The sequence below is a fragment of the Lepisosteus platostomus genome, chromosome 1, assembly GCF_059453375.1.
Source record: "Lepisosteus platostomus isolate fLepPlt1 chromosome 1, fLepPlt1.hap1, whole genome shotgun sequence".
Classification (NCBI taxonomy): domain Eukaryota; kingdom Metazoa; phylum Chordata; class Actinopteri; order Semionotiformes; family Lepisosteidae; genus Lepisosteus; species Lepisosteus platostomus.
This window is the reverse complement of record NC_142611.1, coordinates 1,041,508-1,068,695: the sequence shown is the minus strand read 5'-3', so window position 1 is coordinate 1,068,695 and position 27,188 is coordinate 1,041,508. Positions and strand designations below refer to the sequence as shown.

Here is a 27,188-nt window from a genome sequence, read left to right as displayed (position 1 = left end):
CCCACTGATGTAGATAGGTGTGTGATCTCCTCCCCGGTGTTTCCTGTAAGCCACGATCATCTCCTTAGTCTTACTGATGTTCAGAGAGAGGTTGTTTCAACCTCCTCCCTGTACGCAGACTCTTCACCATCTGTGATCAGGCCGATGACTGTTGTATCGTCCACAAACTTAATGATGGAGTTTGAGTTATGCCTGGCGACACAATCATGGGTAAATAAGGAGAAGAGGAGAGCGGTAAGCGCACAGCTAACGGGGCTCCAGTGTTTAGAGTCAGGGTAGAGGATATGTTGGTGTCCACCCTCACCACCTGCAATCATTGGGTGAAAACGTACAGTAAGTCCTCCACACTGCCTTCAGGCCATGTGAGGTCAGATGAAGTCAACCAGGAATCCCAGCAGTCCAGAGTTAGGCTCACGAAGAGCTTCACTCAGGCTTGGTTCACCAGAAGCGTTGTGTTACTTGTGACCTTGTGGACTGAAGCAGAGCCAAGAGTTGCTGGAAAATCTGACTGACAAGGTCTTAATCAATTTTTAATCGCATTCGTTTGTGTTGTCATATCGCGTGTTATATTTTTACATGTGAATAATTAACATCGGTTAGCGGGCGGCTCTGTCATTTTGGCCCTTCCTCTTGCTGAAAGGTGTACTGGTGTTAAATAGAGCGTGTTTTTTTTCTTTTTCCCCTGAAGCTTGGTAAAGTCTGTGTCAGGTGCGTTCATGTGGAAGCGTTTGTAGATCTGGATGACAGGAGACCGGTGCTGATGTCAAGCTCAACTCGCGTACGTTCTGTCTTCTAGTGATGCAGTATGGGAAGGGAAAATCCTGCTACTACAGGTTCCTCACCAAAGGGCAGCAGTGGATTTGGCTCCAGACGCACTACTACATTACCTACCACCAGTGGAACTCCAGGCCCGAGTTCATTGTCTGTACACACACTGTCGTGAGGTAAAGACCAGGCTCTGCACAGACAGGGGGCTCCTTGTGCCCTAGGAAAGAGCCTTCTTCGTGTTGTCAAGTAAAACTAGACACGGTGAAGCTTAAGGACCGTGTTGCATTTGTATACAGAAGACAGCACTGCTCCCTAGACGGCTGCGCTGCCCGATACCCAAGCTAGAGTTTTAATATTTCATGTTCGTGTAGTAGTTGCTCGTGTTTGTGTCGCGCTTCGGGAAACGCGGTACCTGCCGTGCCTCGTGTGCGGTGCAAGCCCGGTGGGGAGACGGGTGAAACAGGACGGTGCCACAAACGCTGTCTGTCTCGGTGTCCTGCAGCTACGCCGAGGTGAGGGCCGAGCAGCGGAGGGAGCTGGGAATCGAAGAGTGCGCTCCGGAGATCGCTGCCGATAAGGTCAGCTGCTTTGCGGCGACGCCTCCTTCCGAGAGGGAGGGAGGGATGGATACGGCACCCCGGGAATAAAACGGGACTGGAGCTTGTTTTCGTCGCGGATGACATATGTATCACCGAGTCATGATTATGTTCACTACACATAGTACAGGTGTTCTTCTGAAAGTCTCGCTGAGACATGTAACACCAGACATTAGATCCATTAGATCCGTTCAGTCTGCCGATGGGAAACCTGCGTGATAAATGTAGCTCCCCTGACCTGTAGCTCTCTGCTTGCTGGCTGTTTACCCCGAGATACACCATGAGAAAAGTCAGTGTGCCTGGCTTGAAATAAACACCCACCTGTTAATAGGCATGCATTTAACGCTTTGAACCTTTACAGCCTGCTGGCAAGCACCCAGAATAAACTGGGTTTAAAAAAAAAAAACGTGTTGTTTCTTTCGTTTCCTCTAACCCAAGCTGTCTGTCCTTGCGCAGAGCCAGGACTCTGGGTCCGACTCCCAGCTGAACACAGTCAGTCTGAAAGAGGCCCTGGAGAGGTTTGACCGCAGCAGGACTCCCTCGGCCTCGTCGCGGAGCTCCAGGAAGTCCTCTTCCCACACCGCTGTGTCCGACCCCACCTGTAAGTGTCCCAGGAGCCTGAGCTCGTGTGCCGCTCCCAGGAGCGAGTCGGAATGCGGGGTCAGAGGTCACCTGACGCTCCAGCTTCTCACTGCCCAGTCTTGGCCTCTATGTGCTGGAGTCCTAGTTTGAATTGTCCAGTTCAGAAGAGGTCCTGAGAGTTTGCTATACAGTCCTCCTCACACTAGTGAAAGGCAATTGTGGCGTCCAGGCACTGAGGCGGTGAAAGTAGTCCTGCCTGTCCAGCGGTCTGTGTGGCGCGGTGGGGTCCCTGCCCTGGCGGGCGCTTCATCTGTGCGGGCATGGGATACGCATTGGTCCCTGAGCTCGTCTGAATCATCTGATCATCCAGGGATTATACAGATATGAGCACAGATTGCTCTCCGACTTCTGCATTAACCTTCGTTTTAGGTGTGCCTCATTTTAGGCGTTTTGGTGTATCCATGCTTTCACTGGCTAGAGGAGAAATATAACAATGAATATGTATATATGCACGTCCTTCATTCATCTAAGTCTGGTCTCCTGTCTGTCCCCTAAGCCCATCTACATTCTGTGGGTGACAGTGCCTTCTCCTGCTGCGCCCCAGAAACTCTGGGCTCCTGTCCCCAAGGATATCGGGAGTCACCTGCCCTGAGCACATTCCAGTCCAGACTCAGAACCTTCTTTAGAAGGGCTTTTATTTAACTGGTTCTGTATCTGCGCCTCTGCGTTCCCACTACATCCCTCAGTCTAATTGTTCAGTCCTGCTGTCTCCTCTCATTGTGTCCTTTTTTCCTTAGTGTGAAGAGCTTTGAGAAGCCCCTTGAAAGTCACTATTATTATTATTATTATTATTATTATTATTATTATTATTATTATTATTATAAACTACGCTATGTTCAGCTGCGTTCCTCTTTTCCTCAGCAACTCCCACCAAGTTACAGACGGAGACCAGCCCCCCCCCGCGGCAGCCCCTGCCCTCGGCTGTGGAGATGACCTCGCAGAGACGGTCGTCCGTAAGCAGTCAGGTGTGTACCCGTCCCCCACTCTGTCCCCTCCGTCCTGTCGCGGGGAGACACACAGTCTCCCAACAGAGTGCCTGTTGGAGGGAAGGGAGGTGGGGTCACAGTTTAACACTGAAAGGGAGTCACGAGCGGGCAGTAGGGAATGCGTCTTCGCACGCAGAGTGGTGGGGGTCTGGAGCGGGTGTTCCTAGGTGGTTGAAGCCCAAGCTCTGGGCTCCTTCAAGAGCTGACTGACCAACACTTTAGACTCACTACCAGCACTAAGCTTCCCAATGAGCAAGATGGGCCAGCCGGTCTCCTCTCTTTGCAAGCTGTCCTTTACTCTGAGGCGCTAAACATGATCACTGGCTCACATGAAGGTCTTGTGTGATTTAAAAGACCTGTGGACACAGCATCTGCTGTCCAAGAGGAGTCGTCAGCAGCCAATACAGGTAAACTGCTGCTGGCAGAAGCGAACCGTGTTTCAGAGTGTGTAGCATAGTCTTCGGAAACACAGAATTGTTAGTTTTGTGAAAAATTTTCTGAAGCTCTTTACATACGTTAAGAAAACAACTGTCAAGTACAAACTCTGTGCATATAAAAAAAAAAGGAAAAGTGTTGGCTTTAAGACATAATGCTTTTCTTGATTCTTGAAAATGCTAGCCCTTACTGTTCAGAAAATAATTTACTGAATGTTCGGTTCACATATAATTACACGATGGACAAATTGTAAGTCACATTAGGGTTGTGGTCTTACAGGCAGATGATAAAACTGCAGAATGTTTTTCCCCTGTTTGAATTTTCCAGCAGTCGATGAGTTCCCAGAACACTGGCCAGACTCTGGGCCCGTCCGTGATCGCTCCACAGCCCGCGGGCCTGCAGATCCAGCCCAGCATGTCGCAGGTGAGGACCTACTGCCCCGGCGCAGCTCTGCAGTAAACTGTGGCAGGACAGAATTGCCCCCTCGGGGCTATTGCCATTAATGTGAAAGATAATGACAGTGACTGCCAGCGTGTCGTCAACATGAGCTCTGTAATCGTTGGGTCCGTTCGTTTGTAATTCTCTTTCTGTGCTGCGGTCCACCGATTTTGATACTGATGTTCACAGCTGGCTCTGCTGTCTCACGTGACCCTGCGTTAACTTTGGCTTAGTCCATGTTGCAGTTCTCGGCCCAGCTGGGCGCCATGCAGCATCTGAAGGACCAGCTGGAGCAGAGGACGAGGATGATCGAGGCCAACATCCAGCGGCAGCAGGAGGAGCTGCGCAAGATTCAGGAGCAGCTGCAGATGGTGCAGGGCCAGGGGCTGCAGGTAACTGCACTGCGTGTGACGCGGGAGGGAGGTGCACAGCTAGGGGAACCGAACAGGGGGGTTTTGATTTTTTTTAAATGCTTTAAATGCAAGGAAACTTTCTGACTGTGTTCCTCTTGAGCTGTGATCACATTCTGCTCGTAATATGGTACTTACTGGAGGAAAGTATTCCCTGAAAGACATGAGAACAATAGAAACAGCTCTAACAACTGTGAAATATTTTTTCTAAAATCGGTGATTTGCTCATTCAGGAGGGTTTAATTTTCCTTCCTGTCTCCCCTCTTACAGTGTGTTTACTCACTCCCTCTGTCTTCCCTGGTCGTTTGAGAGCACTGTGTTATCCGCAGCGTACACTAGCACACAGTGGTAAAGCTCGGCCCGTTTTCTCGCTTGGCCCAGCCAGCGTGTTTGGCCTGGCGATGGTTGGTCACCGCTGCTCTCAGAGAGCACAGCAGGCTCCGCCTGGGTCTGCCGCGCCCGAGGGTGGGCACGAGTCGGCCCGAGAGCCCCTGCTCCAACCTGGAGCGCCTGGTACCCAGGGGGAGTGGCTGTCATTGCTGGGTCTGCCAGGGCAAGGAGGGCAGGTGTGTCGCTGCGCCGAGCAGGCCCTGCGGATGAGAAGAGGGCTGTCCGAGCCCAGGCTGTGTGTTGGGTGGGGTTAAGGACCGCTCGGGGCAGGTCGCAGGCACATGCGCGACCCTTCGAGTGGAGTGTTCCCCGTGCTCTTCAAGGGAGAGCCCTGGTGGTGTGAGCAACTCCCGCCTTCCTCTCGATGACGGTCTTAGAAAAAAACTACTTGTGAAAGAACAGTTCTTGAACGTACGAATTGCAGGAATCTCGTTAAAGCACCTTATAGTATTTGATCTGAGCAATATTCGCTTCCATAACAGTAATCTCGTTAGCCGACATAACCATCCTCCTTATTAAAGACATTAATGTGAAAAGATGCTGAATGTTTTACGAAAAGAAACATTATTTTGTCAGCTTTTGAGCTAAGTTTGCTTTGGTTTTCCTTGGGGAATCGAGACTTTCAGAATCTTCCATCCAATCAAAACGTCTGATGCTCCCCAACAGAAATAAGCTAGAATACTAAAAGATTTACACAGAATAAGAACTTGAACCAACTTGAAACTAATCGGGAAGGTACTTCAGGTGTATCCTGCTCCGGATCCCATGAGCTCCTTGGCTGTGATGTAGCTGTGCGGGAAGCTCTGGATAAAAACCCTCTTCTGCTTTTCTGTCTTGAATCTTTGAAGATGTTCCTGCAGCAGCCTGCCGGCGGTCTGAACTTCGGCTCCGTGCAGCTGGCCGCTGGGGGCTCTCCCGCCGTGCCGCAGGGCCCCGCCGGCCTGGCCCAGGGCGCGCTGGGCGCCGGCCACATGGGCACGCAGCACGCCCTGCAACCGCCGCCGCCGCCGCCGCCGCTCCGGGAGCAGAACCCCGCGCTCGCGCCGGTGAGTCCGCCGCGGGACTGCTGAGGCGTGTGCAGGCTCTGTTCCCGCCTCCCCGGCGTTCTTCTCGGGATGTGGGGATGTGTGTGAAGGAGAGCCGCGCGTGTGGGCGCCTTCCTCGGCATTTCCTCCGTTAATCCCGTTCCCTTGTTCTCTTCTTGTCCCGCGATCCTCCAGCAGCCCCAGCAGCCGCTGCGGACGGCGCACAGCCAGCAGCCCTCCCTGCCCAGCCACGCGCAGAGCGCGCTCGCCCCCTCGCTCTACAACACTATGATGATCTCCCAGCCCGGCCCCCCGAACGTGCTCCAGATCGCCTCCAGCCTACCCCAGAACACCAACCCAAGTGGGACTGTGGCCACTTTCTCTCAGGACAGGCAGATCCGGTAAGGAGCTTATCCGAACAGGCTCCGTTCAGCTCTTAACATCTTACAGAGGCTGATTTGGCAAAGCAGGCGCCCAGTAAGAAAATAACTTGTGTTGCTTTCAGTGCTTTTCAACTGTGTAAAGTCTGATCTTTAAACCTGAGATTCCCAAATTTTCCTTTTATTTCTCCTAAGGTCAGTGGAAACATTAGTTTTCCTCTGTCTTTGTTGAATCGGGGAGCTGACAGCTTTCTTCTGTGTGAACAGGTGACATCAAAACAGAGAGTGCATTCATTGTTTCTGTGCAAATGAAAGGACTAAAGATTCTCCAGCAAGAAAAGTGTTAATGCTTGTTCTGTGTAAATAAGTGTTGTTTAAAACTGCTCTCACACAGTTTGTGTGAACCATGTGATTGAAAAGGCATTCTAGCATTCAGCAAATGCAACGTTATAAGAGTTTTGTTTTATTTGAGGTGACTAATTTGGCAAGTTGTGCTTTTAGAGTCAGAAGCTGCATCAGCATGCATAGGCTGCAAAGGAACAAGTAAAGGTTTATTCCATGTTGAAAATAGGAGAAAGGAAACAGCTTTTCTGTTGCCCTGAAGAAGGCTCCACAGCCGAAACACTGTTTCTTTTCTTCTGTTTTCAGCAGGGATAAACCTTTACTTGTTCCTTCAAGTTGAGTTTTTGTTTAGTTTTCCCATTTGATGCATTCTGTGATCTTCTGTGTCCATGTTTCCATGTCTGCTTACTCCTTTAAAGATGGATCAGCCGTGACCTTTAAAGAAGATTAAATGGTATTCTGTTTCTGACCAGATGCAAATGTGGCACTCCTGATCTTTAATCTTAAGAACACTGCACTGTATCGTTTGATTAATTGTGTCAATGTACTGCGTTATTTGTCCGTTTTGGAGCAGTTGACATGTCTGTATTTGTATGATCTTTTATGTCAATGAGCTGTATTAGCAACTTATTCTCTCCCCCCTGGGGATTAATGAAATGCACTGTAGAGTAATAGGCTAGACCAGCAACAGCTCTGATTAGTCGACAGGTAAGAGTGTTAGCAGCCATTGCATAAAGACCATACATAACTCCTTTATAAGTGTTAATCTTTCCTTTTAGAAAACCTGATAACCTTGGGGATAGAGAACAGTATTTAACCATTACAGCTCAAGTTTATCGTGACGCAGTAAATAGCCAAGGTGCTGATCTGCAGAAGCGTGAAGAAACAAGCTGCTGCTCTGGCAGGTGTTGGCTGGGCTGTAGGGGGTGCTGTTCCTTTTGGAGCTGGACTCCCGAACCAGTGCCTGTGCTGTGGGAGGTGCAGTGCTGCAGGGTCATGAAAGCCTGGACGATCCTACCCTATTTTAGGCCTCCGTGTGAGCTGGCTTTGACTCAGGGTTGTTCTGAACAGGCACACAACCCCCGGCTCTGCAAACTCTCTCTCCCTCCCCCTGCTGACAGATTTCCTCAAGGGCAGCAGCTGGTGACGAAGCTGGTCACGGCGCCGATGGCGTGTGGCGCCGTCATGGTGCCCACGACGATGTTCATGGGGCAGGTGGTGACGGCGTACCCCACCTTCGCGACCCAGCCGCCGCAGACGATCTCCATGGCGCAGCAGCAGCAGCAGAGCCAGCCGGAGCAGCAGCAGCAGCAGCCGCCGAGCACGGCGGTCCAGCAGGGGGCGCCAGCTCCGCCCCAGCAGTTCCTGCAGGTACCGCTGCGGCCCAGCCTGGGCGAGAGACGGGTTACTGTGAGGATAGAGGTTTGGCCACCTTAGTGTGGGAACCTGAGCGCGAAGGAGAGGGTGCAAAACGAGAGGCCCGTGGGGGTAGTTAAGCAGCTCCTCGATCCCAGGACCTCATCCAGCTGTGCCACAGCTTCAACCGCATGGCTGGGCGGCTCGTTCGTTTCTCTTGCGAACTCTGGTTCGCGTTTCGCGTTTTATGCTACAAACAAAAAACATCCTCCCTCCGGGACATCCTTGTCTGTGGAGGTCTGGGGGTGTTGTCCTCGCGTTCTGCAGCCGCCTTGCCGATGATTTCACTGACCCGGCTCCCTCGGTTCGCTGGTTTGCTACAGGGCGGAGCTCCTGCGTGGTCCTTGTGCAGTGCTGCCCCCTAGCTGGAGCGCCAGCAGGGCAGCTACTGCACTGCTTTACGTTCAATGGCAGCTGCCAGGCGTCGGCCCAGGCTCGAGGTTTGGCTACTGCTGTCTTTTTGAATCCACCAGGTATCTTGAGTGGAGAAAAATGTGTACGGATTGAAGAATTCATTTAAAATGATGAATTTCCTCAGATTTCCGGCGTGCGTGCAGAATGTGGTGTCATTTTGTGCGCCTGTGCCGGTTGGAAACTTTTTGGTATCCAGCAAATCTCAAGTTTGTTTGTTTGTTTGTTTGTTTGTTTGTTTGTTTGTTTGTTTGTTTGTTTGTTTGTTTGTTTGTTTGTTTGTTTGTTTGTTTGTTTGTTCTGTCGTATTGATCAGGCCTCTCGCCTGCTGCATGGGAGCCAGTCCGCCCAGCTCATCCTGCAGGCTGCTTTCCCCCTGCAGCAGCAGGGCGCTTTCACTCAAGCACAGCAGCAGCACCAGCAGCACCAGCAGCAGCACCAGCAGCTCTCTGCACACAGGACAGACAGCATGTCCGACCCCTCCAGCGCGCAGCAGCCGCAGTAGCCTGGAGCAGAGCAGGACGCAGGGCCGCCGGGAGGCTTGAAGCGCAGTATTCAGAGGGTGCCTCTTCGGGTGGAGCGCGGGGGCTGCACTCGAGAAGAAATGAAGCACTACGAGAGACGGGGGGACGCCAGCCGCCCGCGCCCCCCCGCACGAGGAAGGGGCCGCGCGCTGGAGCTGCCGGGCTGGAGACCGAGGTCATCGGGAAGCAGCACTGGGCTTCCAGCGCAGTTTTCCTTTCCTCCTCTCTCCTCCTCGCAATTGCATTGTCCAGCAGTTGTTTTAATTTATGCAGAGTGTTCAAGCAGAAATGCTGCAGGCTCTTTTGGTTTTGTGGCTGACGACGATGATGATGATGATGATGATGATGCTTTAGGTAAGTCCAAAGGACACTTTTGTTCATGTCAAATAATAATGGGTCAGAAAATATTTTTCAGAATGTCATGTGGTTTCAACTTTATTGTACAGACACCTGTAAAATAATGTGTATATATCTCGATCAAAGGAAAGAGAACGAATATTTTATATGATGCATGAAAGCGTAACCTGTTATTTGTAGCTTTGACTATAATTTTTTTCTAGTATTCTGAAAGAAAAAAAGCAAAAACTCTAAAGCTAATATTTTCATCCGCTTCCTTACAGATAAGGTGAATTGCGTCTGTTTGACTGGCGTTTCTGTTTGTGTTTCATGCCCTGTGGTGTCACAGTTTGTTTAATGGGTAGATATGTATTTTAGTAGAGCTCATGTTTTGTGAATTTCAGAAAAAAATATTTTAAAGAGATTTTCTTTTAACGTTGTGTTCCAAAGACGCACAATAAGATATCTAAAATTTTAAAGAGAAATTAGCTTATGTGACAAAGTTCAATTTTAATATGTAAATACAGAAATTACAAAAAGCTTTGCATGCTGTTATAGAATTTATTATTGAGTGCCAATAAAGTCATTATACTTTTCATTAGTTTTGTAAGAAATATCCAGAAATTTATAGCAGAGTCTTAATATTTTCAGAAATTACCCTAATAAAAGATTATATATTACAAATAGTTTTAAATAGTAAAGACCTTAAATATGAAACAGTATAATCCCTTTTAGAGTTATTTTATCAGCATATAATTATGCGTTTGCACACTAAAAATATATAGAAAAATATATCTGCATTAATTGCAAATTAAAATCTAGACCACTGTGGCTTTATTCATATGTAGATTTCAGAAATCACAATGTTTTTATCCTGAGTGAAAACTGTTGAGGTGTAGTCACTATCGGCCTGTTGTGATCCAGCTTGCCAAATTCATTTTTCCACATGGAAAGAAGAAATGGTTTCCTCACCTATTAGTCTCTAAAGCGACAGAGAGCAGTCGGAAGCTGAAACGTCTCCTTTTTTTGCTTGTTCAGAACTGTTCTTCCTATGAATGTTTTTAGGACCCATATTTTGACCTGAAAGAAACAAACAGCCGTCAGCAAAATGATTTGAACCTTCAAAGAATAAACTGTAACTACTGTCACAGGTCGACTGTGAGTTAAAGGACTGGCTGGAGACTGAGGTAAAGACTGTGGATGTCGGCGGCTCTAGTGACGGCTCTTAGAGCCAAATGCAGCAGACATCCGACTGTGGATTCCCTGGACTGCCTGATGGATACTGTGGTGGCTCCTGCTCCACCAGGCAGAGGACATCTGAATGTTTTACCCAGATGTGCTGTGAGAAAAGTGGCTGCACAGTGAAAATGCAAAAGTTTTATCAGTAGGTCGTTAGACACAAAATATCACTTGCGTTTTATTTTAAATAGAGGACAAGTAAGTTTGTTGATTAACATTGTTCCTTAGGATTAGAACTGAGCTGAAGTCATGCAGTTTCATGTAAACATACGGAGCTCAAAGCGTTCTATTTGAGCTGTTAGAATTGCCCGCGTGAGAATCTGTATAAATAGCCATTCATAAAGACGAATTGGCATAAAAATCCAGATGTTAAATACTTAGTGCAAGAACAGCAAACGCCCTCCCTGCGTAATGAAGATGGTCGTGCTGCTGTCAGTGTGATTGAAGTCAGGTTGAGTGAGAGAAGGAGATTCAGTTTTCATCAGTCAGCAGGCATGTAGACACCAGGGTACAGTGAGCTACATGCAATATTCTGGAAGACAGAGGGTGAGCACATCTGTCCAGAACTGTCACATCTGTCTGATCAATCAGGGTGGTTCTTTTCCGACAGCAGTGGCTACTGCAAGACAAACAACCCAGGTATCGGCACATCTGCAGGTTACTGTCTGCATGAAACTCCTCAGAGGTCAGGGGTGACGTGTTGACCTTTCTCCTGTGGCACGCCAGGACACTGAGCTGGCAGAGTGTTGTAGAGTGCTGCCCTTTGCAGACCTGTATTGTGTGGAGCCATTGTCATGGGCATTGTGCTGGATTTTCTCTCGCACAATTAAGATTGGGCAGGTATTGAGAGGCCAGTGGAGTGTATCCTTTGATACGCTGCCGAGCGTCAGTCGTCCAGCAGGATGACACACGACTTCCAGACAGGCCGTGGAAAGCTTTTTTCCCCACACGGAGCCCAGCCTGGCAGAGTGTTGCGTCAGTGCTTGCAGGTCACATGCAAAACCGGCTTTCCCGTTTTAGTTTCGTCAGGGTGCCACTTGCGTTTGTGTAATCTGCTTATCTGCTTTTGTTCACCTTTCTTTCATTCTTTTGTTTGACATCTTTTACATTGCATGTGCATCTCTTGTGCATGAGTATATGTAACTACTATGCATCTTTTGAAAGGTTCTGTCTGTACAGAAGATAGAGGCAGTCCTGGTTCCTGAACACTATTATGTTGAAACCATGTCATTTGAACCAGATAGTAGTAAGACGGTGATTGGCTCCTGGGCTGTGGCCGTGTTTTCTGTTTTAACACATATTTCATCTTCAAATAATGAAGAATGTTGTGCTGTAATCATATAAGACGATTATAAGATTGTGTTTTCCAGGACAATTTAAGACAGAGCAGGAATTTAAAACTGTTTAAAGTGAAATATGTTTGCCTGGAATTCATAAATCGATCCTTTGCGAAACTGAAGATTAGGGGTGGGAGTCTGGACCCGAGTTTCGAGAAGAACTCTCTTCTCCAAGTCACATAATTACGTGACTGGAGTCCACCTGTGTGCAGTTGAGGTGTTTCACATGATTTCAGAATAAACACAACACCATGAAGACCAAGGAACATTCAGATCCAAGACAAGGTTCTTGAAAAATACCAGTCAGGGCAAGGATATAAGAAAATTTCCAAGGCATTGAATATATCTCGAAGCGCAGTGAAGTCCATCATTAGAAAGGTGAGAAAATATGGAACAACTGTGAATCTGCCCAGAACTGGCCATCCTCCAAAACTGAGTGTCTGAGCACGAAGAGCCGTAGTAAGGGAGGCCACCAAGAGGCCTACGGCAGCTCTGACAGAGAAACTGCATGAGACAGCAATAGCACGCACACTTTATAAACCTGGCTTGTACACAAGGGTGGCAAGAAGAAAGCCTTTGTTGAAAAAAGCTCATCACATCTGGGCTGGAGTTTGCTCTTCCGTGGGGTGCGCTGGTGTTCAGTCCAGCTGGACTTCCAGCTCTTTCGTGGCCCGAAAGTGATAACTGATGATTGAGTTTTCAAGAAGTATTTAAAATCTCTTGTCAATTCCTAGATCAGAATAGATATAAAAGCCAGAACACTATCAAATAAAAGTACTAGTAGAGGACAGAAAAGGTAACAATGCCTTTCATGCATTAGGGGTCTTTGTCAGATAAAGTATTAATATTCTGCCAAGCATGGGGTTTTATCTCAAGGGACCTGCGATGCTCGTGTGGAGCTCTCAGGCTTTATTGCATCTGCCCTTGATTTAAGAGACAGTTATTGTTCTGTAGGTCGACTGCAGGCCTGGATTGCAGAGCTCAAGAAAAGGCTGTGATGGGGATCTTGCTGCTCAGAATTGTGGAGATTTTGAATAGTTTCATCAGTCCCACATTGCTGTGGAGCTTGCTGCATTTCTGTTTTCAACCTGTTTTATTCCTCGTACTAGGTCACTTCTGAACGAGGTATTTTCTTAATTCGTCAGCTGTGGAACTTTGAATATGCAAGTTTCATAAAGAATATCGATCTCCAGATACTTTCTAGAAAGCCTAACGCCCCACTGCCAGGGCACTGAGCCAGTCTGTCTGGGATGCTTCTCTGTGCTCTTACCAGTATCAGTGGAGAAGACCAGGGACCCAGGCTGGTACTGAAAGCCAGCGGTGCACATCTGTGTGCTGCACTGGCCCAGCCTTCTCCAGGAGCACTCATGAAGTGTTGCAGAAACACCCAGCCTGATTCTCGCATCTCACGGCACTGACACCATAGAAATAAAAGGGCTGTATGATTTCTTTTTTACTAAGCCATTTGAAGAAAAAGAAAAAACGAATGTATGTTCAGCTCGGGTAACTTCTTTCTAAAGTTCACCATGTCACGGTGTGTCTTCTGTGTTTATAAAGCGACTGAGGGGCCATTCAGCCCCTCTGGCCTGTTTGATGTTCTTATTGATCCAGAAACGATGGGATGCCATTCAGCTCATCAGTGTGGATCCTTGACTGGATCAACACCCTTCTTACAGATTTCGGCTTAAGGGCCGGAGCAAAACCGCTTTACTTCTGTAAAAGAACCTTTTACAGATTGTGTGCAATACGATCACAACACTTGCTAACTTCTGGGTCATAACGCAGTTCATAACCATGTTTTGCATTCTGACTGTCAAGATACGACATGCACACATCCTGTGAAAAATCTACAGCTTAATGCTCCCAATGCAGCTTTCCTCTAGTGAAGATGCAGAAGTTAAATGACTTCTGCACCTTCAACAGAGAGGTTTACATCATCTTAATAGTGTACTTTTTATATAGCTGCAAAAAGAATACTATTTCATTTTGGTTTAAGTTTCTTCAGTAAGACACCGTAACATGTAACAAAAGCTTGAATATATTAACTACTTAAGGGTAAGAGGATATATTTCAAACCATTTTAATAAGCTTATATATAAATACATTTTATTTTTTTATGGGCAGAATTATAAGGTTAATAGATGAATGGATATATATAAAACAATCTTTAGCTGTAACTGTTCTTTCATCACTGTTCATAAAGGGAATAAATATGCCCAGCATACATACATTCAGAAAACCTACTTACGGTAATTTATTCTAAAAATTAAACAAACTGTGACATATTGTTAGAAGAGGATTGTTAAAATTGTGGGTTTCTAAAAATTTACTTTGCCTTCCCCTTCCCTCAGAATTCATTTTTCATTTTGAAGTTGCAGACTTGTGCACACTCACTGTGGTTAGAAAGTGACGGTTAGTTTTGTTCGATAACGTAATGCAACTGTTGATCACATCAGAATTCTTCTTCACTGGCCATTGAGGTTACTTTAACCACACAAGTAGGTGTTTTCTTTAGTTTTTGTGTATTTTAAATTGTTGCTGACATTGTTACGGAAAGTCCGAACGTTTTACAAAGAAAACAGATGATTGATTAAAATAAATCCAAAGAGGTGTAATTATAATGAAAACGAGTAATGTTCCTTTTTCAATACATCCAATTGGGAGAAGGGGAAGGAAGATGTTACATCATTTTATATGTTCTGTAGTTCTAATGTAAGCACTAGAAGTTCTGAATGTTTAATCAGTGTTTTTTTCTGTATCATTTAATATCTGCATAATGTTCTTTGGAGAACAGTTGTGCTTGGCTTATGAAATAACTGGTTTTGTACAAAAAAATTTAACACGTCTAGAGAACTCTCTCAATTTTCCAGAAATCTGAAAGAAAAAATAAAATGACCTAGATTTCAAAGCAGTTACTACCACCTGTCTTTCAAGACTAGCTTCAGGAGGTTTAAACGTGCATTCTACGTTTTTATGGTGCTGTAACACCCTAGCAAGCATACTGCACATTTTTCATTTCATGAGCTAAGCAGTTCTCACTAACAAAACCATAATGGAACATTTTTTTTTAGCAGATCTTGCCGAGTTTGCTCCCCTTATTCGATTTTGAAAATAAATGGATAAATTGAGATGTTTTTTTGTTCCCCGGGTGCTCTTACATGTGTAACAGGTATGCAGCACTTGTCTTCTGCTCAGAAAAAAATAGGTTAATGTCAAAAAACATTTATTAGGTAAAAGCTAACGACATTTACATTTACGGGAGAAATGAAAGGAGTTGTTTCAGCGTTCTGGAGGGGCATGCTTCAGTGTTTCAGACACTGGATGGAGGTTTTAAGGAAAAAAAAACCCTTAGAAGAACTTGAAGTGAATAGAAAAGGATCAGTTTATTTTTTTTATTGATACAAATCACAATTCTGTGTGGATTTTTAACATTTAACTGACCTCCAGTCTGACCAAAGTTCCAGGAAACGCAGGCGGGGGCAGAGGGAGCGACGCCCTCTCGCTGTGCTTTCACAATGACCAGGGAGAACCCGGCCCGACGGGGGGCAGAGGGAACAGTGCTCTTCCCACGGCCACACTCAAGGCACAACACAGCCTCCCTTGCCCAGCTGGCTCACCTCTTACTATTGATCCGGCTGGGGCCTGGCCAGTGGACCCTTCTCTTTTGTACAGGAGTAGGAACAGCTGAAAAGGGGCTTTCCTGGTAAAATGGATTTTCCCATGTCCGTCCAACTGCTCTTGAGCAGATAATTATAGCGTTTTTTTCACAATGCAATGCTTTCGGCTTTGATCAATTATATTTTATCCACTACATCATTCAATTCATTAAAGCTGGACTTCAGCAACACATAGAGGAAGGTTTTTATTATTAGCGTGATAGAATTTGAGACATATTTACATGAATCAGGGTCTACAGTTATCAATTCCTCTGCTCCAACGCGTGTGGATCAATATTTTCTCTTCAGCCTTCGAGGCCGCCGTGTCAAATATTGACAATGTAGGTACCTTGTAAGTTTTCAACCCACCAGTGTAAAAAATATCTCCCCTGACATTATACAGTACTTGATCTAAAAAAAAAAAAGAAAACTAGATTTAACTAGCAAAAATATTTTAATCTTCACACTAATTTGATTAAATACAGAACACCCACCAAGGAAAATATTTTCTTCAAGGTTTAAGACGCCGAGTTCCTGAGAACCACTCAGCCTCACATTCAAAGTCACTTCATTCCTAACAAAAGTAAAAGAATAACCTAAAGACCACACGAAGGTAGCGCCTGGGTTGCAAACTCACAACCACAGCAGAACTGGAGCCGCATTCACGCACAGCCAGGGTGTGACAGCTAGGGGGCTCCGCTGAGCAGAGTGGTCACACTAACAGAATCCAACTCCCAACGTCGTCCTCACTGAAGCTGGGCAGCGAGAACACGAGGTCCTGCGGGTCAGAACCCGGCGTCCGGTTTGATGAAGAGGGCCGAGAGGGCAAACGCCAAGAAAACAATCCCTCCTATTATGGTCACTGCAAGAAAAGAGCACAAACGAAAGGTTACAATCTCCTGTCCCTACTCCGCCATCCAGCAGTACTAACATCTCGCTGGTCAGAAAAGCCTCTTCCCCTTATTTCACCTCTGCAGAAACTCTGATTTTTGATGTTGACCTTATTTTAACTGCACCCTCAAATACTTCAGCCTCCAGACCTGTACCGGCTGCCTTCTCAGTACGCACTGTACCCTTCTTTAGTCCTTCTGTGGCAGAATACAATATTAAACACATATCTCACAAAACTCACCTACAGAAAGAAAAATGGAATAAAGATCTAGATTTAACAAGTCATGTAGAGTATTGCTGGACTACAGATTTCAATACAAATTCCTTTATAGTTCTGTAATGATGCATGGACAACTACATAAGAGGGTTTTTTTTTTAAATACCTACCCGTTCTGACCGAGATTTTCTGAGCGATCATCCTTCCACCAATAACCGCAAGTCCTGTGCACAAGCAATGCCCAAGTGTCCCTCCCACAGCCACTCCAAAAGGGTCCTGTCGAGCAGGGCAAAGTGTAGGACAGCTCAGCATTCTTGCATGCGATTCGTTGGGGACGCCGGGTTTCCTGTTGCTCGGAGTTTGCTTTATGGACAGTGATGGACAGCAGCCAAGAGGACAGGTGTGCAGACAGACCTCACTATCCACAGAAACGCACCAAGTGCTTGGCCAGGATGTTACATTCAAACATCCCCTGCCACTGTTCTGCTACTGCTTTCAGCCTGCACGCAAACTCATGGTTTGCAACTGCAGCACTGAATTATAACCACCTGCCTGTGCTTATTATAGGTCCAAACACAAGGAATAAAGGCCAGTGTAACATCAAAATGTTGCCTTTAGACTTAAGTACAATGCCCTAGTAAATAACTACCCACAGAAGGCTTCCTGCCAGGCAACCAGGCATTTATAATTCAGAGCCAGGGCTCTGGGGTGTAACCCTACGCTTCTGCACTTTCTCGACACCAACGCAGTAAGCAGTGTGGGTTTCTCTCGCTGTCTACTGGCTCCTGGCTGTGGCTGCACAGGCAGTTTAAAGGCTTTGGCCAAGTGGAAAACTCACTGATTCCAGAGAAGCAGCCAGACACATTCAAAACCCTCTAGGGCGCCGACGAGGTCAGCCCCAACGGCGGGACGCGACCCAGGCGGCACAGGAGGAGACGACCCGGAAGTGCATTTAAAACCGAGAACAGGAGGCAGTTCTTTACCCAAAGGGCTGGGAGAGTCTGGAACCAGCTGCCCAGCCATGTTGCCGAAGCCGATACCCTTGGTTCCTCTCAGGATCCCGGGATCAATGAACCATTACCGAGCAAACCGAATGGCTCTCCTCTCCCACGTACCTCTCGGGCGGCCAGGACGATGGTAGTCAGCTGCGACCGGTCGCCCCACTCGGCGAGGAACGTGAGTGTGAAGGCCTGGATGAAGATGGGGGAGATGATGCTTTGCCACCTCTTCGAGGGCATCGCCGTTCCCGGGCCGGCTTCGACGTCCGCGGCGCCGTTCAGCAGCTTGGACCGCTGGAGCTGCAAGGACACCACGTCAGACAGCGGGAAGAGACGGGGGCCGGCGGAGCTACAGCTGCAGAGGGACTCGAAGCGCCAGGTCAGTTCCTCCGCGCGCGTCGTACACTCCATCTCTCCAGAGAGCCGCTTCAGAGGCGCCACTGTCATCTCTCGGCCCCACCTCCGCTCCGACACGCAGAGACGCAGGGTCCTTGGAACAGACTTCAGTTTCTTCTACTCAAGACCTTAAATCCTTCGTGAAACGGCAGCCCAGCACCTAGAATAACCCCTGGAAATGAGAGGCGTCCATCCGGGCCACTCACCTCTTCATCCTTCTTCTTGATCTCGGCCTGAACCTCCTCCAGCTCCTCCTGGCCCTCGTCCGGGCTCATCTTCAGCCCCTCCCGCAGCATGCGCACGCCGAAGATGGCGAAGAGCGCCGTGGACACATAGTAGGTGTATATCCTAGGGATGATGGTCGTGGCGTAGCCGAAAAGCACTGGAAAGACAAATCGTGAAAGTGTTCAGCTCCCGGTCCGTACCACACCCCATCCCACAAACTGCTGTTCCACAGCCTCCTCTCCTCTGCACGTAGACAGACACTGCCGTCTCTCGTTTTTCTCCAGCACATAGTCTGCTACTCAGGAGATGAAGTACTTTCTTCATCACCATTATCAGAACCCTTCCAGTCAAAGTGTATAAAACCACACACAGCACTCTGAAAAATTGGCTTTGTGCTGCGTTTATGGACCAGGTAGGTGGCGCTATAACAACTGGGTCAGAATTCACAAACCAGGTGTGCCCCAGCATGGTGACCAGAGGCGCTGTTCTGTCCTTCGGGTGAGACATTAAACCCAAGTCCTGCTTACCATGTCATCAAAGCCCCCAGGGCACAGTTAAGAGCAGAGGTGTTTACCCCGAGATCCTGGTTCAATTTCACGCTGGACTTGGATCTTGCCTCCCTCGATTCAACTAACGAAGTAATTTCTCTCTTCCCCACCTGTTCTACTGCATATTAAGGCTGCTGGTGCAGAACTGCTGCTGTGTGTCGCCCAAGTGAAAGGCGAAGTGCTTTGGGATCCTCTGACATGAAAAGGGCTACAGCTATACCAATGCAAACATTTATCATCCAACAGCCAGAGACTTTCTGGGATCAAACAGAAGATTACACTGACGGACACAGACAGGGACTTTTCATCTCCTTGCTCTTTTGTTTGTGCTTTCCCCGAAGCTCATGTTAAAATCACAATACTGTAGACTGCGATCAAAGTCTAAAAGGAAGATGTTCAATTATTTCAATGCAGGATTTCCTTGCCCTGTAAAATACACTGATCAGATTTCCTTACGTTCTGTGTATTTTTCAGAACCAACATGACTTGCAGACATTAGCAAGACGGCTATCATTTCATACCCGCTCTTGCAGGGTGGGTAGCCACAAAGCCCCTCATCCCAGGTCTCATGCCTGGTCCTTCGAGACCAGCTCCGTGAGGCGAGAGAGCTGCAGGTGTCTGGCCCTGCTCCCCCACCAGCAACTCCCAGTCTCCTGCTTCGGCACACCGACAGCATTCTCAAGGCTCTCAGGATAAACAGCTTTCCTACGCTTTGGCTGGACGAATATGAGGACACAAACCAGAGGAGCCATTCTGCCCATCTAGCCTGTTTGGGACTTAGAAGTCCATTTGATCTCCGAATCTGATCTAGCAGTTTCTTTGAAGAAACCAGGCTACCAGCTTCATCACCTTGGCTGGGTGCCAGACTACAAACCTCTCTCCGTAAGAGCCTCCCATTCTTGGTTTAAAATGCACTTCCCTGTAGTTTCCACTTGTGTCGTCTGGCTCATGCGTCACGGTTTGCTCTGGAGAAACGTGCTGGGCTGGCTGTGGCAGCCTCGGAGGATTCTGAGTACTTTCCATCACTTGTGTCAGGTCCCCCCATAGCCTCCTCTGTTCGAGACTAAAAAGGCTCAGTTCTTTCAGTCTGAGCGTTATTTTGCCTTTCTGGAAACAGAATAAAAAAGGCTGTTCATGCCCATTTCAGAAGTAAAAGACAAAGTGGAAAAAAAGAGGACCTTGTAAAAACGGGTTTAACCAAAGCATGTACTTTGCAGCATATTCTACATAAACTGATGCAAGAGTCCAAATAAACAAGTGGCTTCTTCTTGAGCACATTATTAAATCGTTCCTCTTTTCCTCCTCACTGGCTCGCTCGAAAGCGATCTGAAACTGCATCAGGAGGAGCCCCAGGGCTCACGATCAAAGCGCTGCCTGTTCACACAGCACAGGCTCCTCTGCACAGAGGCCCTTGTGTTTCAGCAGGAGGCTTCTGCACGTGCCGAGAGCTGTGTGCAGGAGGGTTAAACTGCTCTAGACTCGCACGGACCATGGATGTCCACCTCGTCAAGTGTCCCTAAAAAACAAAACAAAAATCCAGCTGCGTCTCTGAGGCTGGCTTAGCACACGTCGGGAACCGTTTGAGAAGCACCACTATCACCACTCGATCTGACACACGCTCTCTCTGTCCGGCTGATCACGAGGGCCCTCCTCCCAGACCTCCTCAACCCTCACATCCCTCACCTGCCACCACTCTCGGCTGAACGACAACAAGCACAAGAACTGCAGAGAAACTCTCCTCTTCGTTTGAGCTCGTGCACTTCCCTTCCTCGGGCGAGCGGCGGGCTCGTCGCTGGCAGCAGGGCAGCGGGATGTCGTGCCAGGGACACCAGACACGAGAGGGGACACGGGTTTGATCAGGGGGAACGTGTACGGAACCTGCTCTCCACGCCACGGGGATTAAGGCAAGACACTGGTCTCCCCCTGCCGAAGTAGCGGGGGACCCCCACGGAGAGCCCACTCACCGGAGAGGCAGGTCATCACCCCCAGAGCCAGCATGGCGCCGGCCAGCACGGTCAGCCGGTTGTAGCGCATGGCCATGATGGCGGCGATGAAGAAGGTCTTGTCCCCCAGCTCGGACACGATGATGACGGAGATCGCCGCCACGAAGGCGTGGATGAAGCCCAGGTTCCCTCTGCTGGGATCGTCCTCGCTGATCACGGGGCCTCCGGGCTGGGCGCTGGGCAGCTTCTGCAACTTTCAAATGTTCTGCGTTATTCTCAAGATGACAATCCCACCTGTACTTGGAGGAACATCTAATACAGTCTTCCCGCTTCAGACCGTCATATAAACCCATACCACATTTTTCGGCTTTATACCGTCTGCTACAGGTCAGGCGAAAGCACACAAGCGCGAAACTGCCACCTCTGTCACTTGGCATCCCGGTTCCTCACAGAGCAGCTGGGGACACAATGAAGCGGCACGTATCGCGCCCTCAAGCCGGAAACCCGGGTTTTCGGCCGCCAGATCGTGCTGAGGGGACGGGTACGTCAGGACACACCGGCCCCGGAGGGCCCGGCCGAGGGGGCTGGTGTCGCCGCGGCTCTTTCCCTACCTCTTGCGGGGCTTGCTCCTGCGCCGGCGGCTGCTCCTCCTGGATGCCGTTCACGCCGGCTGGCAGACAGAGCCCGGCCAGCAGCAGAGCGCAGAGCAGACGGGCTCCCTGCCTGCGGGCGCTACCGGTGAGCCGATACATGACTACCAACGGAGCGGGCGGCAGACAGACGCGTTACAACAATTACTATTTTAATTTAAAAGGGGGGGGGGGAGTTAAACCAAACAACTTAAAACTTAAATTAAACTAAAAAAAGGCATATTTAATTAGATGTAACTGACGCTACTTCCACATCTCTAGTCCGAGCCGGAGCTGACGGCTGCTCGGGCTCTGCCAACCCTGCTATCTGCTGCAGTCCGACACATCGCCCTGCGCCCGGCCGGCGGGGGCGGGCTCTGCGGGCCACGTTCACGACGCTTCCCGGGATCGGCCAATGACACGCCGCGGTAAGTGATCGTCATCACAGGCGTCACGGGATCGGTCGTCATGTTAGGTAGAGAGGCGCAAAACCGGAAGGAAGAAGTACGAGAACTTCCTCCAAAGGGGGCGTTTGGCATTTTACAGGTACTACCTATAAATATACGTGTCTGTTGGTTTTCTGCCATCCCCAGTGTTGATTGATGACTTTATGTGGTAGAGCTGCCTGTGAAGATTTTTAGTTATGTTGTTTCTGCCCTAATTTCTAAATTACAAATTCTTGCTTCGAGTGTACTGCTTCTAACAGCACACGTTTACCCTTATTACTGACTAGCCAGCTCCTACCCGGAGGCCACCGACACGGGTGAGCTTCACCTAGCACCAGGCACTCCCACAATCTGTTTCTCCATCTGCAGCTGTGCTATTACATGTCAATCAGCTCAGGTTTAATTGGACCGGATAAATGCCTTCCACCAGTTCAAAGTTTATTTATCAAATGTACAACAATGCAGCGTGCAGCAGTAGTTGCTGGAAATGAAATGTCTTTTCTGCGAGCTCATCGGGGGGTAAAAAACACCAAATAAAAGTTACAAAATAGATAAAGTTACATAATGATAGATAGTGCAATAGAAATTGAATAAGAAACTCAGAGCTCAATATAAATAGAGCTGCTTTTGAAATGGTCTCCTCCAGCCTTATGAAAAACAATGCAAATTAATTCTTCACTGATATCAAAACCCCTCATGGAGATAACAGGAATCCATTTCTTTAATCATTTTGCACAGTTAAGTAGAATAAGAAACAAAACAACAAGCAGGAACTCATGGAACACAGATTTAATCTCAAGGTACTGGAAACACCTCCAGGAGTGCAATGGAATGTTTTATCTTTAAGGTCATCAGAACTAATCGGTAATCCACATAGTAAGAAAGCTGCTTGCTCCTGGTTATAGTCACAGCACCCCAGAAGCTAACCCCACTAGACATAGGGTGCAAATGAACATTTCTCCCTGGGCTAGACTCCATTCCATCAAAAGGACACAAGACAGGACACACCCTGGACAGGACACCAGTCCATCAGAGGGCACAAGGTAGGACACACCCTGGACAGGACACCAGTCCATCACAGGGCACAAGGCAGGACCATACTCTGGTCAAGACACTAGTACATTTCAGGGAACAATAAGAGACATCAGATATCCTACCCAGCTTATCTTTGCAAGGGAGGAAACCAGAGCACTCAAGAGGCAGCAGCACTAACTGCCATGCCAACGTGCTGCCCTGAATCAAAACTTGAACATGTCATAGAAATACATACAGAGAGGTGGCTCTGTGGCTCAGGATCTGGGCCTGTGGCTGGAAGGTTGCCGGTTCACATCCCGCAGCCGGCAGAGGAATCCTACTCTGTAGGGCCCCTGAGCAAGACCCTTAACCCCAACTGCTCCAGGGGCGCTGTACAATGACAGACCCTGCGCTCTGACCCCAGGCTCTCTCCCTATCTGTGTGCCTGTGTGTCTCATGGAGAGCAAGCTGGGGTCTGCGAAAAGACGAATTCCTAATGCAAGAAACTGTATAGGACTAATAAAGTTATGTTATGTTATACAAGATTTATTTACAATTTTGCACAAGCGGAATTACATTCTTTCCAAGCGGTACTTTCATACACTGCAGCTGAAATCTATAAGACCAAAGGAATGAAGGCTTTGCGGTGTTTTGGATAGGAGTCAAACTTGGCCAGATAGAACTGGTGGCACAGCACAGCCTCCAGCGCCTGGCAGCAGAACACGTACAGGACCACCAGCCACCAGGTGGGGGCGCCGCCGCCGAGGGCCACGCAGTAGGAGACGTAGATGAGCAGCTCAGCGAAGTAGTGTGGGCAGGAGACGAGCCGGAACCAGTCGCCGTGAGGGACGCAGTGAGCCAGCGTGAGCACCTCCCCTGCCGCAGCCGGAGAGAGACAGCGCGTCGGGGTTAATGATCCGCATCGGGGGTGTGAGCACAAGGCCCAGCGCGACTGACGTCAGCAAGTTTAACAACCGCCTTAAAACTTGTAGGGGAAACTCACAGCAAAACAAACAACAGACATGAACGGAGCCAAACAGAAGTTCAGAACGTACGAGGTCACTGTATTATATTTTCACTCAGCAAAATGGATGATTATTGGACAGACGCTGTATGTACACCTACCACCAAGGTGTGTTTCTGTACGGTCAAGGATGAGGGCCCGGCCATCCATTCAGCCATTTTTTTTATAACCTCTTTCTCCAATACAGGGTGATGGGTGAGCCAGACCTTCCCCAGCAAGCAATGAGCACACCCCGGCCTAAAGAAGTGCCGGTCTAGGTGCTCCTGCATCAGACAAGCACCGTTCCATTGGTTTCAGATCTTCAGTTCCCCTTTTATGAACTGATTCAGGCGCTAGGCTCTAAGCCACATTTTCTTTTGGAGCAGGAAGTAGGGAAGCTTTAAGGCTGTGAAGAACAAATTGTTCATGGGATTGCGCCGGCTTTTCATATCTGTCCTTGTCAAGCTAGGAAACAGGGAGTGTAGTCAAAACACTTGGACAACAATCTGAAAAAAAAAATGCGACTTGAAGAAGGATCAAGTGAGATCCTTGGCAGTGTGAATTACAAAGGTGCAGTTTGCCAAATAATTCCCCAGTCAAACCCGAGTGACCTGTCATGTGTGTAGCAACACCTGTGAGACCCCCGTGCAGCTCTCACCTGAGCGACCCTTCCTCAGGTTAGCGAGGATCACGTGACACCTGTGCTGGTGCACAGAGGCCCAGACAAACAAGCCCACCCCCGCAAAGTGGTTCCACCGCACCTGTGCCAGCACTCCACCTTTAACACTACCTGCCAAAACAATAAACAGCTGTTTTTAAATGCCAGAACTTTTTTCTCTTGAAATGTATAACTCTACCATGCTTTTATTTACAACTGGAAAGTTAACAAAGTATACTGCAAAGTATACATTATGTCAGATTTTGCTTTGTTTCCTTTTTGTGTCCTGATGATAGGTAACAAAATATTATTCCATCCTAGGTTGGTATTAGAAAATCCATATTATTCTCTGACATTGGAGAAACAATCATTCACTGTTGCCTGCATTCAACATGACTGAGGAAAACCATGCAGACCAGTAAAATATACTGCACTTGTGAGGAAGAGGTGTTGTACACAAGGCACAACAGAAACACACAGCTGTAGGAGTTAAATACATATTAAAGACATTCAAAATCAGCAGTAACAGTATTTAATAATTACATATTCTCAGGCCAGACTGACCTTCGTGTTCAGTGTGAATGTTGGTACAAAGCACTGTTAATCCAAGTAAAATGTAGTAACCAAGCCCAAATCCATACTGCGCTAAGTGTATGACTCCATTGGAGAACACACTGACAAACAAACACTCCAGGAGCCTTCGGAGGGAGTGAGCACACAAGAGCACCTGCACCAGGAGGAGAGAGAACTGCTCACCTGTGAATGGAGAACAAACAGGTGCACTGTAACAAAGCAGTGAGATGTTTAACGAGGTTAAATATGAGCCTTTGGCTTCAATCGGACAAACATCCATAAAAATCGCCCAGCAGACAGAAATAAGGTGTTCTCTCTGGAGTGGCTACTGTTACCCTGAGCTCTCCAGGCCTCATAATTTACCCTGTCTGCATGCAGTTGTAATCTACCTCGTGAGAAAATAAAGTGCTAAAAACTAATAAGCTTGTTCTGGCACAGCTAGGTGAACAGCAAATCAATGCAATGGACGTCAGCGCATCACGATTTCCAACTAACTGGTAGAGAGATGGACAGATCCTCACACACTGGGGGTTCCCACCCTGGATCTGGGGAACCTACCCCTGCTAGTTGTCCTTTTAGTTGAGCAGTCAGTCACATAGCCAGATTCCTAAAGGGCCTAATTACAGGCGTGCTGTGAACATTTTAACTGTAGTTCCTCAACATGTTGGTGGCTGCCTTTAAACTGTTGCATTTCTTCTGATATAAATATGAAATAAAGCTGATCGTAATTAACAGTATAATAATTATTATTGCTGTTGGTATCATAAATGTTTGGCATTATTTAATAAGTCCAACATTTGCATTAAAAAAGCTCAAATTGAAGTAATTGTTGGCTCAATTAAGCTTCTAATTGAAGTAAAGAGCTGGGCTGGGATATGTCAGTGTTGATCCTTCAATGTTCTTTAGGTTAAGTATCCAGTGCAAGGCTACTTGATCATTTAGCAGAGAACCACCTGCCACTGCCCTTGACGATTCAGGAAACGTGTGTTCTTGTCTTGTGTTACACCTCCCAGCAGAGCAGCAGTGGCCTCATTCCTGCTTTTGATACAGCATGTGGGAACTTACCTGTCCCAGGTGTGGCTGTACCTCCATTGAGGAAACTCAGGGTGCTCTCTAACCAGCCTGGAAACTGCTTACCCAGCAGGGTCTTTTGTAAGCAAATAGTGAGTAATAAGGAATTCCAAATCACAGACACAGCGTAAAAATGGAAAAACCATCTGCAAAACACCCCCCAAACAACAATATTAACAATCTGACACAGTAAATAATAGTAATAATATATACAACAGTTAATATGCAGAATTATAAAGACCGTGTCATTGTCTTAAAGATGGAAACCAAGATAGTCCTGTTCGTATCACACGTGTTCGAGTTACAATACAGTGCAGTTACTTGGTGACGAATACACGCGTTGTATGAAGTAATAAGTTACATACAGCATGACATTTATTATCCTCGAGAAAATGTAATAAAAATATTATTTTCAGAACATCGTGTTTTCCATAAGGCAATTCTAATGTCAATCAAAATTTAATATCAACATAATCCGGCCGTTTCTAATCAGCTTCCGTTTTGAACGCACAGCTGAAACTTTACACACGATGTCTTTTCATTCATCATATGAACATCTTTCTCTAAGGGGGGAACAGCAGTCCACAGCTCTGATTAAAGTTTAATATGATTTATAATTTAAGCCCCGGCAGGGTAAGATGTCTCTGACCTTTTAGGAACATCAAAGTATCGCAGTAGGTCTGACCGCTGTAGGGTGGTCTTGGTTTTTCCGTACCGAATAAAATCCTGGAATAAAACATAAACCCAGGAGCCACCGTATTTATCAGACGAGTGAGCACAAACGTGAATACAAAAAGCAAAGAAAAAACCGAGAAACAGAAGTAACCATATACAATCAATAGGATTCATCCTAAACCACTGAAACCAATGTTTCTTAGTGTCCGCGGGGGAAACAATTCCGACGTGCAATGCGTGTCTGTGCAGTAGGGGTTCCGCACCGCAAGGGTAAATACTTTTCAACACTTCTATAGCCCTCTGCTGGAGTCTCAACTCAAAGCGCTTCACGGGTAATGGGGATCCCCTCCACCACCACCGGTGTGCAGCCCCACCTGGATGATACGCCAGCAGCCAGGGTGCACCAGTAATAATAATAATAATAATTGCTTACACTTATATAGCGCTTTTCTGGACACTCCACTCAAAGCGCTTTACAGGTAATGGGGTCTCCCCTCCACCACCAATGTGCAGCCCCACCTGGATGATGCGACAGCAGCCATAGTGCGCCAGAACGCTCACCACACATCA

The 27,188-nt window shown here is 47.6% G+C and overlaps 3 protein-coding genes across 16 annotated transcripts in view; 1 reads left to right on the top strand and 2 right to left on the bottom strand.

Moving 5' to 3' along the window:
• Window positions 1-14,803, top strand: part of clocka (clock circadian regulator a) — a 59,727-nt gene extending 44,924 nt beyond the window's left edge. For 7 of the 11 annotated variants that reach the window (XM_088633201.1, XM_088633164.1, XM_088633191.1 and 4 more), the window contains 10 exons: window positions 797-944; window positions 1,271-1,346; window positions 1,821-1,965; window positions 2,868-2,971; window positions 3,755-3,850; window positions 4,099-4,257; window positions 5,514-5,711; window positions 5,886-6,091; window positions 7,534-7,783; window positions 8,556-14,803. In XM_088633201.1, the coding sequence (XP_088489327.1) occupies window positions 797-944; window positions 1,271-1,346; window positions 1,821-1,965; window positions 2,868-2,971; window positions 3,755-3,850; window positions 4,099-4,257; window positions 5,514-5,711; window positions 5,886-6,091; window positions 7,534-7,783; window positions 8,556-8,744 (1,571 nt within the window). In that variant the 3' untranslated portion in view covers window positions 8,745-14,803. The remainder of the gene's footprint in view (window positions 1-796; window positions 945-1,270; window positions 1,347-1,820; window positions 1,966-2,867; window positions 2,972-3,754; window positions 3,851-4,098; window positions 4,258-5,513; window positions 5,712-5,885; window positions 6,092-7,533; window positions 7,784-8,555) is intronic. The other 4 variants (XM_088633254.1, XM_088633237.1, XM_088633228.1 and 1 more) reach the window with 4 other exon arrangements.
• Window positions 14,804-15,039: 236 nt separating this feature from the next.
• On the bottom strand, window positions 15,040-21,532 carry tmem165 (transmembrane protein 165). 3 transcript variants are annotated; one of them, XM_088633333.1, is made up of 6 exons: window positions 21,161-21,530; window positions 20,571-20,802; window positions 18,040-18,215; window positions 17,555-17,737; window positions 16,610-16,715; window positions 15,040-16,193 (listed from the first exon to the last, which is right to left on the bottom strand). In XM_088633333.1, the coding sequence occupies exons 1-6, from the start codon at window positions 21,299-21,301 to the stop codon at window positions 16,117-16,119; spliced, it is 915 nt and encodes a 304-aa protein (XP_088489459.1). In that variant the 5' UTR covers window positions 21,302-21,530; the 3' UTR covers window positions 15,040-16,116. The 3 variants fall into 3 exon arrangements, with proteins under 3 accessions (XP_088489459.1, XP_088489469.1, XP_088489478.1); XM_088633343.1 differs by having other exon boundaries at window positions 20,571-20,796; XM_088633352.1 differs by lacking the exon at window positions 16,610-16,715 and having other exon boundaries at window positions 21,161-21,532.
• A 1,631-nt stretch (window positions 21,533-23,163) lies between these two features.
• On the bottom strand, window positions 23,164-26,999 carry srd5a3 (steroid 5 alpha-reductase 3). Of its 2 annotated transcripts, XM_088633311.1 has the most exons (5): window positions 26,593-26,995; window positions 25,938-26,089; window positions 24,864-25,055; window positions 24,300-24,431; window positions 23,164-23,514 (listed from the first exon to the last, which is right to left on the bottom strand). In XM_088633311.1, the coding sequence occupies exons 1-5, from the start codon at window positions 26,790-26,792 to the stop codon at window positions 23,255-23,257; spliced, it is 936 nt and encodes a 311-aa protein (XP_088489437.1). In that variant the 5' UTR covers window positions 26,793-26,995; the 3' UTR covers window positions 23,164-23,254. The 2 variants fall into 2 exon arrangements, with proteins under 2 accessions (XP_088489437.1, XP_088489445.1); XM_088633319.1 differs by lacking the exon at window positions 24,864-25,055 and having other exon boundaries at window positions 26,593-26,999.
• Window positions 27,000-27,188: the final 189 nt, after the last annotated feature.